The 16,844-nt window shown below is 44.9% G+C and overlaps 1 protein-coding gene across 5 annotated transcripts in view; it reads right to left on the bottom strand.

Annotated features, from left to right (window-relative positions):
• LARS2 (leucyl-tRNA synthetase 2, mitochondrial) overlaps positions 1–16,844 on the bottom strand; it is a 706,190-nt gene that overhangs the window by 92,331 nt on the left and 597,015 nt on the right. For all 5 annotated transcript variants that reach the window (XR_010177698.1, XM_063922423.1, XM_063922424.1 and 2 more), the window contains one exon: positions 8,227–8,304. Coding sequence is in view for 4 of the 5 variants with exons in the window: in XM_063922423.1 (XP_063778493.1) it covers positions 8,227–8,304 (78 nt within the window). In the remaining variant the exon portion in view is untranslated. The remainder of the gene's footprint in view (positions 1–8,226; positions 8,305–16,844) is intronic.

Here is a 16,844-nt window from a genome sequence, read left to right as displayed (position 1 = left end):
TGACTAAGATAAGCGACCCAAGTGGCCGACACAAACACTTGGCCCATCTAGGAGTGGCACTGCAGTGTCACGCAGGATGGCCCTTCAAAAAAATACTCTCCAAACAGCACATGACGCAAAGAAAAAAAGAGGCGCAATGAGGTAGCTGTGTGACTAAGATAAGCGACCCAAGTGGCCGACACAAACACCTGGCCCATCTAGGAGTGGCACTGCAGTGTCACGCAGGATGGCACTTCAAAAAAATACTCCCCAAACAGCACATGACGCAAAGAAAAAAAGAGGCGCAATGAGGTAGCTGTGTGACTAAGCTAAGCGACCCAAGTGGCCGACACAAACACCTGGCCCATCTAGGAGTGGCACTGCAGTGTCAGACAGGATGGCACTTGAAAAAAATACTCCCCAAACAGCACATGACGCAAAGAAAAAAAGAGGCGCAATGAGGTAGCTGTGTAACTAAGATAAGCGACCCAAGTGGCCGACACAAACACCTGGCCCATCTAGGAGTGGCACTGCAGTGTCACGCAGGATGGCCCTTCAAAAAAATACTCCCCAAACAGCACATGACGCAAAGAAAAAAAGAGGCGCAATGAGGTAGCTGTGTGACTAAGCTAAGCAACCCAAGTGGCCGACACAAACACCTGGCCCATCTAGGAGTGGCACTGCAGTGTCAGACAGGATGGCACTTGAAAAAAATACTCCCCAAACAGCACATGACGCAAAGAAAAAAGAGGCGCAATGAGGTAGCTGTGTGACTAAGATAAGCGACCCAAGTGGCCGACACAAACACCTGGCCCATCTAGGAGTGGCACTGCAGTGTCAGACAGGATGGCACTTGAAAAAAATACTCCCCAAACAGCACATGACGCAAAGAAAAAAAGAGGCGCAATGAGGTAGCTGTGTGACTAAGATAAGCGACCCAAGTGGCCGACACAAACACCTGGCCCATCTAGGAGTGTCACTGCAGTGTCACGCAGGATGGCCCTTCAAAAAAATACTCCCCAAACAGCACATGACGCAAAGAAAAATGAAAGAAAAAAGAGGTGCAAGATGGAATTGTCCTTGGGCCCTCCCACCCACATGTTGTATAAACAGGACATGCACACTTTAACGAACCCATCATTTCAGCGACAGGGTCTGCCACAGGACTGTGACTGAAATGACTGGTTGGTTTGGGCCCCCACCAAAAAAGAAGCAATCAATCTCTCCTTGCACAAACTGGCTCTACAGAGGCAAGATGTCCACCTCATCATCATCGTCCGATTCATCACCCCTTTCACTGTGTACATCCCCCTCCTCACAGATTATTAATTCGTCCCCACTGGAATCCACCATCTCAGGTCCCCGTGTACTTTCTGGAGGCAATTGCTGCTGGTGAATGTCTCCACGGAGGAATTGATTATAATTCATTTTAATGAACATCATCTTCTCCACATTTTCTGGAAGTGACCTCGTACGCCGATTGCTGACAAGGTGAGCGGCGGCACTAAACACTCTTTCGGAGTTCACACTGGAGGGAGGGCAATTTAGGTAGAATAAAGCCAGTTTGTGCAAGGGCCTCCAAATTGCATCTTTTTCCTGCCAGTATACGTACGGACTGTCTGACGTGCCTACTTGGATGCGGTCACTCATATAATCCTCCACCATTCTTTCAATGGTGAATCATATGCAGTGACAGTAGACGACATGTCAGTAATCGTTGGCAGGTCCTTCAGTCCGGACCAGATGTCAGCACTCGCTCCAGACTGCCCTGCACCACCGCCAGCGGGTGGGCTCGGAATTCGTAGCCTTTTTCTCGCACTCCCAGTTGCGGGAGAATGTGAAGGAGATGTTGACGGGTCACGTTCCGCTTGACTTGACAATTTTCTCACCAGCAGGTCTTTGAACCTCTGCAGACTTGTGTCTGCCGGAAAGAGAGATACAACGTAGGTTTTAAATCTAGGATCGAGCGCGGTGGCCAAAATGTAGTGCTCTGATTTAAACAGATTGACCACCCGTGAATCCTGGTTAAGCGAATGAAGGGCTCCATCCACAAGTCCCACATGCCTAGCGGAATCGCTCTGTTTTAGCTCCTCCTTCAATGTCTCCAGCTTCTTCTGCAAAAGCCTGATGAGGGGAATGACCTGACTCAGGCTGGCAGTGTCTGAACTGACTTCACGTGTGGCAAGTTCAAAAGGTTGCAGAACCTTGCACAACGTTGAAATCATTCTCCACTGCGCTTGAGTCAGGTGCATTCCACCTCCTTTGCCTATATCGTGGCCAGATGTATAGGCTTGAATGGCCTTTTGCTGCTCCTCCATCCTCTGAAGCATATAGAGGGTTGAATTCCACCTCGTTACCACCTCTTGCTTCAGATGATGGCAGGGCAGGTTCAGGTGTTTTTGGTGGTGCTCCAGTCTTCTGTACGCGGTGCCTGTACGCCGAAAGTGGCCCGCAATTCTTCTGGCCACCGACAGCATCTCTTGCACGCCCCTGTCGTTTTTTAAATAATTCTGCACCACCAAATTCAAGGTATGTGCAAAACATGGGACGTGCTGGAATTTGCCCAGATGTAATGCACGCACAATATTGCTGGCGTTGTCCGATGCCACAAATCCCCAGGAGAGTCCAATTGGGGTAAGCCATTCTGCGATGATCTTCCTCAGTTGCCGTAAGAGGTTTTCAGCTGTGCGCGTATTCTGGAAAGCGGTGATACAAAGCGTAGCCTGCCTAGGAACGAGTTGGCGTTTGCGAGATGCTGCTACTGGTGCCGCCGCTGCTGTTCTTGCAGCGGGAGGCAATACATCTACCCAGTGGGCTGTCACAGTCATGTAGTCCTGAGTCTGCCCTGCTCCACTTGTCCACATGTCCGTGGTTAAGTGGACATTGGGTACAACTGCATTTTTTAGGACACTGGTGACTCTTTTTCTGAGGTCTGTGTACATTTTCGGTATCGCCTGCCTAGAGAAATGGAACCTAGATGGTATTTGGTACCAGGGACACAGCACCTCAATCAAGTCTCTAGTTGGCTCTGAATTAACGATGGATACCGGAACCACGTTTCTCACCGCCCAGGCTGCCAAGGCCTCAGTTATCCGCTTTGCAGCAGGATGACTGCTGTGATATTTCATCTTCCTCGCAAAGGACTGTTGGACAGTCAATTGCTTACTGGAAGTAGTACAAGTGGTCTTCCGACTTCCCCTCTGGGATGACGATCGACTCCCAGCAGCAACAACAGCAGCGCCAGCAGCAGTAGGCGTTACACTCAAGGATGCATCGGAGGAATCCCAGGCAGGAGAGGACTCGTCAGACTTGCCAGTGACATGGCCTGCAGGACTATTGGCTTTCCTGGGTAAGGAGGAAATTGACACTGAGGGAGTTGGTGGTGTGGTTTGCAGGAGCTTGGTTACAAGAGGAAGGGATTTAGTGGTCAGTGGACTGCTTCCGCTGTCACCCAACGTTTTTGAACTTGTCACTGACTTATGATGAATGCGCTGCAGGTGACGTATAAGGGAGGATGTTCCGAGGTGGTTAACGTCCTTACGCCTACTTATTACAGCTTGACAAAGGCAACACACGGCTTGACACCTGTTGTCCGCATTTCTGTTGAAATAATTCCACACCGAAGAGCTGATTTTTTTTGTATTTTGACCAGGCATGTCAATGGCCATATTCGTCCCACGGACAACAGGTGTCTCCCCGGGTGCCTGACTTAAACAAACCACCTCACCATCAGAATCCTCCTTGTCAATTTCCTCCCCAGCGCCAGCAACACCCATATCCTCATCCTGGTGTACTTCAACAGTGACATCTTCAATTTGACTATCAGGAACTGGACTGCGGGTGCTCCTTCCGGCACTTGCAGGGGGCGTGCAAATGGTGGAAGGTGCAAGCTCTTCCCGTCCAGTGTTGGGAAGGTCAGGCATCGCAACCGACACAATTGGACTCTCCTTGGGGATTTGTGATTTCGAAGAACGCACAGTTCTTTGCTGTGCTTTTGCCAGCTTAAGTCTTTTCTTTTTTCTAGCGAGAGGATGAGTGCTTCCATCCTCATGTGAAGCTGAACCACTAGCCATGAACATAGGCCAGGGCCTCAGCCGTTCCTTGCCACTCCGTGTCGTAAATGGCATATTGGCAAGTTTACGCTTCTCCTCAGACGCTTTTAATTTTGATTTTTGGGTCATTTTTTTACTGATCTTTTGTGTTTTGGATTTTACATGCTCTGTACTATAACATTGGGCATCGACCATGGCGGCATTTCATCGTCTCGGCCATGACTAGTGGCAGCAGCTTCAGCATGAGGTGGAAGTGGATCTTGATCTTTCCCTATTTTTTTTAACCTCCACATTTATGTTCTCCATATTTTAATGCGCACAACTAAAAGGCACCACAGGTATACAATGTAGATGGATGGATAGTATACTTTATGTATGACGACGAGTGACTGAAGACACAGAGGTAGGTACAGCAGTGGCCTACCGTACTGCTATATACAGTATAATGGACCTGGTGGACACTGTCAGCAGACTGCGTTTATAGTATAAAGAAAAAAAGACACCACAGGTATACAATGTAGATGGATGGATAGTATACTTTATGTATGACGACGAGTGACTGAAGACACAGAGGTAGGTACAGCAGTGGCCTACCGTACTGCTATATACAATATAATGGACCTGGTGGACACTGTCAGCAGACTGCGTTTATAGTATAAAGAAAAAAAGACACCACAGGTATACAATGTAGATGGATGGATAGTATACCTTATGTATGACGACGAGTGACTGAAGACACAGAGGTAGGTACAGCAGTGGCCTACCGTACTGCTATATACAGTATAATGGACCTGGTGGACACTGTCAGCAGACTGCGTTTATAGTATAAAGAAAAAAAGACACCACAGGTATACAATGTAGATGGATGGATAGTATACTTTATGTATGACGACGAGTGACTGAAGACACAGAGGTAGGTACAGCAGTGGCCTACCGTACTGCTATATACAATATAATGGACCTGGTGGACACTGTCAGCAGACTGCGTTTATAGTATAAAGAAAAAAAGACACCACAGGTATACAATGTAGATGGATGGATAGTATACCTTATGTATGACGACGAGTGACTGAAGACACAGAGGTAGGTACAGCAGTGGCCTACCGTACTGCTATATACAGTATAATGGACCTGATGGACACTGTCAGCAGACTGCGTTTATAGTATAAAGAAAAAAAGACACTACAGGTATACAATGTAGATGGATGGATAGTATACTTTATGTATGACGACGAGTGACTGAAGACACAGAGGTAGGTACAGCAGTGGCCTACCGTACTGCTATATACAGTATAATGGACCTGGTGGAAACTGTCAGCAGACTGCGTTTATACTTATAGTATAAAGAAAAAAAGACACCACAGGAGTGTTTTTCAGGCAGACAAACGTATACTGGTGGTCACTGTCAGCAAAACTGTGCACTGTACTCCTGCTATAGCTGCTCCCCAGTCTCCCCCACAATTAAGCAGTGTGAGCACTCAGCACAGTCAGATATATCATGCAGCACACTGAGGCTGAGCACAGATATGGTATGGAGCGTTTTTTTCAGGCAGAGAACGGATAAAAAAAAAACTAGCAAAACTCTGCACTGTACTCCTCCTAACAGCTGCTCCCCAATCCTCCCCACAATAAGCTAAGCAGTAGCAATCAGATCAACTAACTATAACTATATAAACGGAGAGGACGCCAGCCACGTCCTCTCCCTATCAATCTCAATGCACGTGTGAAAATGGCGGCGACGCGCGGCTGCTTATATAGAATCCGAATCTCGCGAGAATCCGACAGCGGGATGATGACGTTCGGGCGCGCTCGGGTTAGCCGAGCCATACGGGAGAATCCGAGTATGGCTCGGACCCGTGTAAAAAGGGTAAAGTTCGGGGGGGTTCGGTTTCCGAGAAACCGAACCCGCTCATCACTACATATGAGGCAAACTTTTTAGTCTCATAGGGGTCTAATCATGAAGCAGTGAAATGGGTGGAGAAGTGAGCCAGTGGAGAAGCTGCCAATGGCAACCAGTCAGCATTGAACTAACATTTATAATTTGCATACCACAAAATCGTACGGAGCAGCTGATAGGTTGTCGTGGGCAACTTCTCCACTCTTTTCACTGCTTCATGAATAGACCCTTTAGTCTTCATAAGTAACATAATTAAGGTCCTGAATGCTAAGACTGGACCACAAGAAATCTTTAGATTAATTATAGCAAAATCTAAAGTTGGTTTCTAGCACGAGTTAGGTCCAGCAATATGGATGGACTACCAGTTCTAGAATGCTTGTTTTTTCTCCCTGTAGTTTAGCCAATTTATGATAAAGTACACTTTTAATGGAAACCACATACACCACTTCATGTGCAGCCCATACCATTGCAAAGGAACCATCTTCATTAGCATTCCTTTCAAAATACAAAACTAGTTAATTGTAAAGAAGTTGCAATAAATTAGCATTAAGAAAGGATGGCTAGTTTAGATGCCATTCGCTAGCAATGAAGTTGGCCAGAAACAGCCAGCAACAGAGTCTGCTCTGGTAACAGTTCAAACCGTTTGCTGTTGCCTTTCACTGCTGCTGTTTCATTCTGTCTCCCATGCATCCCAGATACTTGTGGTCACTTATCTGGGGCTGGTCTTATTCTGGATTTTCATAGGCACCAGCTGCTTTAAATAGAATCCTTTGGCGGGAGTACAGTATTCCCATGCTACTACTCCCTCGCTCTGAGGTCTGCTGCTCTGCTTGGTTACTCAACAAATATGTGAATCTGATTCTGTTTTAATCGCAACCTGGACTACCCCGACTCTGCTCTGTATGATGCGGGAAATTACCTTCTATTTTCTGAATTTTCTGATTCTGTACTGATTGATATCTGCACCAATTTGTACATTGTGACCTCTTTCTGCAATGAATTCTGCATTTACTGATCTTTGGCTTGTGTACTCTGTGTAGTTGTCCTATACTTGGTCCCTACTCTGCTTTTCCTTTGCTTCCTACTGTGATGAGACGAGGCATTCATTTTTACCTCTACCACTATGCACCTCATCTCTCACAGAAAGAGGGATTACGTTCAAAATACTTATACCACTATTTTTCCTCCCTAACAGTGGTGTTATGCTATTGTGGTATAACTCGTATTTTATACCCATTATTTCCCCACCTTCCCATCTGTGTCTCTGTGCAGAGGGTGGTTGGGAGGACCAGAAGGGTGTGTGGGAACATAGGCATACAGGGGGAAGCAGCTAACTCTTCTCCTTACATCTGTACAGTGATAGGGGAGAAGAGAGTCTGTGTCTGTAAGGCAGGCAGTGAGAGTTGTGGGAGATGTTGGGGACAAGGTGTCCCACCAGCTCTCTACTGTGCTTATGCTATACTCATGTACTGTAGTAGGAGATTATATAATCATTTTTTTATGCATTGACTATTTGTATGTACCAGATCTTATTTTTCTAACCAAATACAGGGATTCTGAATCCAGTGTCGGCAGCAGGATCAATGAAACCCGTCATGGCCTAGAGCCCCCTACTTTATGCGCGCATGTGACCAAAGGGGGTTTGGCTTCATGGGCATCAAATCCCTTACACCTAGCATGGGGATGGTGCAAGTGCCGATATAGATGCTGGTTGCAGTGGCTGGTATAAAATCATGTGTGACACGGGTTTCCACTGCCAGACACACAAACTCCTACATTAGTCGACTCTAGATAGTCTCTCAAAAGAATAAGATAGTGAATCAGGCTTCTGCGGATGCCCGCTACTCCAGCCACTTTGCCTGTAACTCAGGCCTATACTGTTTGGCAGAAATCTAGACAAAATAGGCAATTATTTTTCACTGCACCTTATCCATTCTGTTTGTCGTGAACGAAGTCCATGACCAATCTATCATTTAGCAGAAAATGATAAATTATCCATAGAATGCATATAAACTACTGTGCCCTTGACCACTCTGAATAAATCCTTTCTTCCCTACTGTAACACAGAGAAAAAATTTCTAAGAGAGAGAGAACAATAAAAGAGACTGGTGCATTTTTCTTGTGTATCTGTAGAACAATGTATAGTATTACTAAAACTGCTCTTTACTTTAACAAAAAGCAGAAGCAAAACAATCTGTTCCACCAGTTCAAAGAAGAGGAATCCTCAGATTCATATTATTGCCGACCACAGGTCACATTTGTAAAGGATGGAGCGCTGGAGGCAGCAGATGCACTTACCAAGAGTATGTTGCTTAGACTCATTAGCTGGGAAATAGCTGCATTGAAAACGAAATCCTCAGTGAAGTAGCTGGTTACCTAGCAACACAAACAAAAAAAGCATTTCTACAATTATTCATTTATGGAACTCAACAGAAATGGGCTAATTCCTCAACACAGGTGAATAATTTTATCCTTTTCATGCATACAGTGGTTACAGGGCTGCACCTTTTTTGGAAAGTATTCATAATTAAAATACTGACAGCAACTTTTGTTTTTGATAAGTATAAAAAGAAAGGAGGGAGACAATGCTAACGCATGCAGGGGGCGAATATTGCTGTATACATAAGATTGAGCCATGGGCCTAATTCAGACTGGATCGCTGCGATCGCCTCTGCCTGATTGACAGGCAGAGGCAAACTCGGGCTGGGAGTGGGTGCGTCCGGACAACGTTGCCGGGGTGCGGTCCGGACAACGGAGGCGCATCCGGACCTTTGGGGAGGTGGGCCGCGGCGGCTGCGTGACGTCACATGCAGCCGTTGCCACCCAGGACGTGGCGAGTTGCGGCCTGCCAGAGCGCAGCCCGCCTGGAGTTTGCCAAAATGCACCTGAAGTACTCTCAGACCATGAGAAACAAAATACTCTGGTCTGATGAGACAAAGATTGAAATCTTTGGCATGAATGCCAGACGTCATGTTTGGAGGAAACCAGGCACAGCTCATCACCAGGCCAACACCATCCCTACAGTAAAGCATGGTGGTAGCAGCATCATGCTGTGGGGATGTTTTTCAGTGACAGGAACTGGGAGACTAGTTAGGATAGAGGGAAAGATGAATGCAGCAATGTACAGAGGACATCCTGGATGAAAACCTGCTCCAGAGCGCTCTTGACCACAGACTGGGGCGACGGTTCATCTTTCAGCAGGACAATGACCCTAAGCACACAGCCAAGATATCAAAGGAGTGGCTTCAGGACAACTCTGTGAATGTCCTAGAGTGGCCCAGCCAGAGCCCAGACTTGAATCCGATTGAACATCTCTGGAGAGATCTGAAAATGGCTGTGCACCGACGCTTCCATCCAACCTGATGGAGCTTGAGTGATGCTGCAAAAAGTAATGGGCGAAACTGCCCAAAGATAGGTGTGCCAAGCTTGTGGCATCATATTCAAAAAGACTTGAGGCTGTAATTGTTGCCAAAGGTGCATCAACAAAGTATTGAGCAAAGGCTGTCAATACTTATGTACATGTGATTTCTTAGTTTTTTACTTTTAATAAATTTTCAAAAATCAAAAATTTTCACGTTGTCATTATGGGATATTGTGTGTAGAATTTTGAGAGAACAAATTAATTTATTCCAGTTTGGAATTAGGCTGTAACATAACAAAATGTGGAAAAAGTGAAGCGCTGTGAATACTTTCCGGATGCACTGTAAAATCTCTCTCGGGGCACAGGCTGACTCACAAATGGCGTGTCTAGTACATTTACCTTGGTGATGGCTATACTGATGGCTGCACTGTTGTAGAAATGCTCTTTGTGAGTCAACCGATGCGCCTGTGTGCCATTGTATGTCATCGTAACCGCGCTGTGAAATGTGTCAGTGTGTCTGAGCACTTGGTGGTGGGATGCAAGTATGAACTTTGTATTCTTACTATGCTGTCTTTAACAAAAGAGAAGTAAAGGTCTTTTGCAGGTACAGTATATTTGTCAAAGGATTCCGACCTTTTAAAAACCACAGGAAAATGTTTTAAATGTTTTGCCAAGAGCTTTTAGTGTTTGGTTAAAAGATAACGGTTTCTGAGATTATGGATTATGAGTGAGAGCGATCCAGGATTCCTACCTACAAGTTTTCTAGGGGCAACTATCTTATCCCCCTCCCCTAATCCTCCATTCCCGCAGCCTAACCCTAACCTCCCACCTTAGTGCTTAACCTTAACCCCTACCCCCTTCCCTGCAATTTAACCCTCCCCCTTAGTGCCTAGCCTAAAGCTAACCTCCCCCCCCCCCTTCCCGGGTTACATCTAAATTGCATACCGTTTTAAAAATAGATGCTTTGCCAAGAGCTTTTGGGCTTTGGTTAAAAGATACCTAAGGGTTCCCAGGATTATGGATGAAGAGTGAGGGTGGGCTCCATCTATGAGGCCCATTCCGGGTCCTAATATTCAGCTAATTAGCATCTGCAGCTGTGTGACTTTGTTAAAAGGCTGCCAGGCTGGACATTCATTATGAGACTACCTGGGGAAAGGAACTGCAGAGTCTCTGTGAGAGTCAGGATTGACTTATGGTTAAGTTAGTGTTGGACAGGCAAGGTGTTTATTTTGATGTTTTATTTTATTTTTCCGCACAATAAAATTGTCTGATGCCAATTGCACCAGAAACCTTGTAGATAGATAGATAGATAGATAGATAGATAGTATTACTGCAAACCTAAAAATAAATCTTTTACTCACTTCAATGAATCCAGTAACAGATTTGTGCCTTATATTCTTTTCAAAATGCAGCTCTGGTAGCTGAATGGCATTATGCAGTGGCAGCACAGCACAGTGACAAGTGACTCAGGCTGAAGCCTACATGTACAGTGCCTTGCTAAAGTATTCACCCCCTTGGCTTTTGACCTATTTTGTGACATTACAACCTGTAATTTATTTATTTTTTTAATCTGAATTTTATGTGATGGATCTGCACAAAATAGTTTAAGTTGAAGTGAAATGAGTACAATTTATGTAAAAAAGAATTTTTATAAATAAAAATTTGAAAATTGACATGTGCATGTGCAACCAGTTACCTTCAGAAGCCACATAATTAGTGAAGTGAAGTCCAACTGTGTGCAATCTAAGTGTCACATGATCTGTTAGTATAAACACACCTTTTCTGAAAGGCCCCAGAAGCTGCAACACCACTAATACCCCTTTTACACTCACACAGCCGGGTCACTCCCGGGATGCTTCCCGGGACTGACCCCTTTCACACTGCACTAAGACCTGGGATCGACCCGGGACAGCCCCATTTACACTGATCCCGGGATATCCCTGCAACATGCACTATAACCATACGGCATGCAGCAACACTGTATATATGCTCAGTGTCACATACAGCCCACATGCCTGCAGCCACCCCTCACAGTGGCCAGAGCTCCCGGGGATGGGGCGTACGGGGCTGCCAGGGATGAGGCACCGGGGATGCGGCATATGAGGCATCGAAGACATGCCCAGCAGCGCCGCACGGAGACAATGAAGGGGAAGCTGCGGCGTGCACAGGGCAGGTCCCCCCTACCGCTAGCGGCGGGCACCGAGCACTCCCTCCGGCTGCCCCCCACCACCGTTTCCAGCTGACCCCACGGCTGGCATATACCGGGCACCCGGGGGCACACATCCCGGACACTCTGCGCGTACAGCCCGGGGTAATGCAGCACATCGCACCACGCCCCGGGAACCCACGCCTGCCGCACACGGTGTACACCAAAATGGGGACTAGGAGCTAAATCGCTGGGCCTTGCCGCACCGTATCCCCGGAGCATGCGAGGAGAGAGCTTGGCGCGGGCAGCCGGGCTGCTGACAATGGGTGACAAGCCCAAGAAAGCTCCAATCCAAGGGCTTTTAACAGTCCCGGGTAGTGAATCCCGGCACGGGCCCTTTCACACTACACAGCTTCCCGGGACGGTCCCGGTTTCAACCCAGGTCAAGACCTGGGTTGAAATCCCGGGATGCTCGTCCCGGGAAATTGTACCTGTACCCTTTCACGCTGAGAAAAATCCTGGGATGATGCGCGTTCATGTGCAATATCCTGGGATTTTTTTGCGAGTGTAAAATGGGTATTAGCAAGAGGCATCACACCATGAAGACCAAGGAGCTCTCCAAACAAGTCAAGGACAAAGTTGTGGAGAAATAAAAGTCAGGGTTGGGTTATAAAACATATCAAAATCTTTGATGATCCCCTGGAGCACCATCAAATCCATCATCTTCAAATGAAAACAACATTGTACCACAATAAACCTGCCAAGAGAGGGTCGGCCACCAAAACTCACAGACCGGGCAAGGAGGGCATTAATCAGAGAGCCAACATACTATAACAACTATCCCCCTGCGCTATATTAAAAATACAATATGGCTGAAAGTCCAAAAATTCCAACTCTGTATTTTATATATAATACACAATTTATTAAAAAGCTTTCTTATTTAAACTTGACCGGTCATTAAGAAAATAGAGTACAATCACATACAATATATATGATAAAGCCCCTGTAACAGGAGTGAAACGCGTCAGAGTATTGGACCCCTGCCTTGTCACCGTTATTGTTTTGCTGACCACCAGTCGTTTAGGAGCCGATAGGAGAGAGACCGCACATTGGTGCATGCACGCAGTACACGGAGGATAGGACTCAAAGTGCCTTGAGGTCGGGAGTAATCTAAACAGCAAGCGCTTGCTAAGTGCCGGTTCCCGCAGCCAGAGACCGCCTCGTATGTTACCAGGACTCTTCCTTGCTGACACTGCTGGTGGAAGCCGCACGTAAGGCTCCAACGTGGAGCGGTTTGTTATACTGCAACATTGTATTGCTAAGTGGCAAGCTAACAAGGAACTTTGTTATAAAGTGACTATGTCCCTCATTCCGAGTTGTTCGCTCGCTAGCTGCTTTTAGCAGCATTGCAAACACTAGGCTGCCGCCCTCTGGGAGTGTATCTTAGCTTAGCAGAATAGCGAACGAAAGATTAGCAGAACTGCTCGAAAATCTTTTCCTGCAGTTTCTGAGTAGCTCCAGACCTACTCCTAGATTGCGATCACCTCAGTCCGTTTAGTTACTGCTTTGACGTCACAAACAAGCCCTGCGTTCGGCCAGCCACTCCCCCGTTTCCCGAGCCACTCCTGCGTTTTAACCTGACACGCCTGCGTTTTTTAGCACACTCCTGGAAAACGGTTAGTTTCCGCCCAGAAACACCCACTTCCTGTCAATCACACACCGATCAGCAGAGCGACTGAAAAGCGTCGCTCGCCCCTTTGTAAAATTGCTTAGTTTTGTGTGAAATTACTTGGCGCGTGCACCCTGCGGCCCATACGCATGCGCATAACAGCCGGTTTTTAGCCTGATCGCTATGCTGCGAAAAACGGCAGCGAGCGATCAACTCGGAATGACCCCCTATGTTGGAATCAAGCATGTTTATGGTGTTAAGCTAAACCACCATTAATTATAAGGAATATATAAGCGTACTCTAGTCCACAGACTGATTTTTAATAATGTTATACATCTCTGTGCACAGATTAAGTTTGGATCCACCTCCATAGCATTATTAAATATATTGTATGTGATTGTACTCTATTTTCTTAATGACCGGTCAAGTTTAAATAAGAAAGCTTTTTAATAAATTGTATATTATATATAAAATACAGAGTTGTAATTTTTTGATTTTCGGCCATATCGTATTTTTCATATAACGCAGGGGGATAGTTGTTATAGTATGTTGGTTGTATGCATCTGGGTATTCCGGTGCTTGATTTGACTTGTTAACCCCAAGTCAGAGCTTTCCTGCTGCTTAACAAATTATTAAAAAGTATGGTATTCGACCAATAGGATAAAAGCATAGTATACTAATTCCTTATAGCGCTGGTATTTTGTCTTTTGTGCATTAATCAGAGAGGCAGCACAGAGACCAAAGGTAACCCTGAATGAGCTGCAGAGTTCCACAGCAGAGACTGGTGTATCTGTGCATGTGACCACAATAAGTAAGCAGTACACTCCATAGAGCTGGGCTTTAAGGAAGAGTGGGCAGAAAAAAGCCATTACTTAGTGTTAAAAATAAGAAGGCACATATCGAGTTTGCAAAAAGGCATGTGGACGACTCCCCAAATGTATGGAGGAAGGTGCTCTGGTCAGATGAGACTAAAATTTTACTTTTCGGCCACCAAGGAAAATGCTATGTCTGGTGCAAACCCAACACATCCCATCACCCTGAGAATACCATCTGCTGTGGGGATGTTTTTCAGCAGCAGGGACTGGGAAACTGTTTCAAGTTGAGGGAAAGATGGATGGTGCTAAATACAGGGATATTCTTGAGCAAAACCTGTTTCAGTCTGCCTGTGATTTGAGACTGGGATGGAGATTCACCTTCCAGCAGGACAGTGACCCGAAGCATACTGCTAAAGCAACACTTGAGTGGTTTAAGGGGAAACATTTAAATGTGGAAAAGAATGTGGGGGTGACTCCCCCGCACACATCATTTCGGCTGTGGAACACAAGCCACGGGACCTGGAGCGCTATTGGAACGCATCTCACCGGGAATTGATCTACTTCTGCTTGTTTAACTTTGTGTTTATCATGAGCTCCTCCCCCAGGCCGTGGAACGCAGGGTCCCTGGAGCCAGAGTGTTCCTGGAACGCACCCGCCGGAAGTGATGTCAACTTCCGGTTGTAAGTTCTGAAGTAACGTGGTTGTTTTCTCTTATATTTTATAGAAATGGAGATTCAGTGGTCTAAAATTTGTATATACAGTATATAGTTTTTTCTGGTTAACACGTATAAAAACTGCTCATGTCCACTCTATGGATCTTAGGAATGTGTAACCATGAACTAGAAGTCCATTTGGAATGCATCTCCTCGGAAGTGATGTGTACTTTCGGCCTCTCATATTTCATGTTTTTCCATATATATATATATATATATATATATATATAATTCAATAAAATAAATTTCCTTCCAGGTTCTACATAATGAAAAGACAATATATGAACAATTACATAGTCATACTGCATAATAAAAGTAATCAATATAGTGCAGTGAACTCATAATTTTACCAGGAAAGTGATGACACCCAAGAGGTGGATAACGAAGGTGGACAGGTAATAGACGGGGGATAGATGAAAGATATATTTATGTTGCTCTGGTAATAATTATTATTCTAGAAACCATTTCGGTTCGTAGTGGATAATGAAGGGGGACAGATAATAGATAGGGGATAAATGGTAGATATATTCCTGTTGCTCTGGTGATAATTATTATTCCAGAAACCATTTCACTTCGAAGTCTTGATTCAGCCCTTTCAGAACGAGAGTCTTTAATTTATGTATCCAACGCATTTCTGCAGTTGCCAACATTTTTTCCTCATTTCTTTCTCTCCAGTTGCTTCGGATGTTATCTATAGTTAAAAACATTGTGATTGCTGATGTTGAGCAGTTATGGACCTCTTTAAAATGATTGGATTGTGTTCTGAGTCCTTTCCTAAAGTTCCGTAAATGCTCCTCAAGGTGTGTTTCGAGTGCCCTACTTGTTCGTCCTTCATAAAACAGTTTACAGCTGCACTGTATTAAATAGCTTGTGTGGCAGGTCATAAAATGTTTTAAATTTTACTCTTATTCTCCAACTGTAAATTTGGTGTATTTCGAGGTTGATGTTTTAACTTCTTTACATGCTAAACATGTACCACACAGATGAAAACCTTTTGGTCTTACAGGATGTATATTGGTTACTGGTAGTGCACTTCTTGTTAATCTGTTCTTCAGATTGGGAGCCCTTCTATATATAAAGCGTGGAGCATCTGGAAAACATCCCTTCAGGGTCTGATCTTTTTTTAGGATGTGCCAATGTTTCTTGACAATTCTTTCCAGACTCTTGTGTTGGCATAAAAAGCCAATGATGAAGGCCCATTGATAACTATCATCCTTTTTCTGTTTCTCTTTCTTTTTTAGAAGTTGTTTTCTGTCTAACTTTAGGATTTCTTCATTCAGAGCAGTAATCTTTTCAGAGTTGTATCCTTTCATTACAAAGCACTCCCCCATTATTCTAAGTTATTCTTCACAAATGTTATCCTTGCTGCAGTTTCTCCTGAGTCTTAAAAACTGGCTTTTTGGCACACTGTTAAGCCAGTTAGCGTGATGCTCACTTGAAGTAGTTATATAATTATTGGCATCTGTTGGCTTGCTGTAACATTTGGTCTCGAGGCCGACTTCTTCTGCATAAATTAGAAGATCTAAAAAATGTATGCATTATTTACTCATAGAGAAGGTTAAAGTTATGTTAAATGAATTGTTGTTGAGGTCTTCACAGAATGCTTGTAGACTCTCCTCTGATCCTCTCCAAACGAAGAAGATAAAACAAAACCATGACACCAACTTCGTATCCCAAGCCATGCTCCTCTCCCTATAAGCCATAAATAAATTAGCATAGCTTGGGGCGAATTTGGTTCCCATTGCTGTCTCGGTCCTTTGTATATAATAACTTCCATCAAAATAAAAATAAATATTCTGAAGGATAAAGTTTTTTTTTCCTTCTGAATATTCACTTTGGTCCAGAAACCATCTTACTGCTTCAAAACATTTTCGATGAGGAATGCATGTATATAAGGAAGTGACATTTAAATGTGTTGGAATGGCCTAGTCAAAGCCCAGATTGAGATCCATTTGAGAATCTGTGGTCAGACTTGAAGATTCCTGTTCACAAGTGGAAACCATCCAACATGAAGGAGCTGGAGCAGTTTTGCCTTGAGGAATGGGCAAAAATCCCAGTGGCATGATGTGGCAAGCTCATAGATTGCAGCAAAAAGTGGCTATACAAAGTACTGACTTTAGGGGGCTGAATAGTTATGCACGCTGAAGTTTTCTGTTATTTTGTCCTATTTGTTGTTTGCTTCACAATAAAAAATAAAAAACATCTTCAACGT

Source organism: Pseudophryne corroboree, chromosome 5 (genome assembly GCF_028390025.1).
Source record: "Pseudophryne corroboree isolate aPseCor3 chromosome 5, aPseCor3.hap2, whole genome shotgun sequence".
Classification (NCBI taxonomy): domain Eukaryota; kingdom Metazoa; phylum Chordata; class Amphibia; order Anura; family Myobatrachidae; genus Pseudophryne; species Pseudophryne corroboree.
Note: the sequence above shows the minus strand (reverse complement) of the source record. Positions and strands in the feature narration are given on the sequence as shown.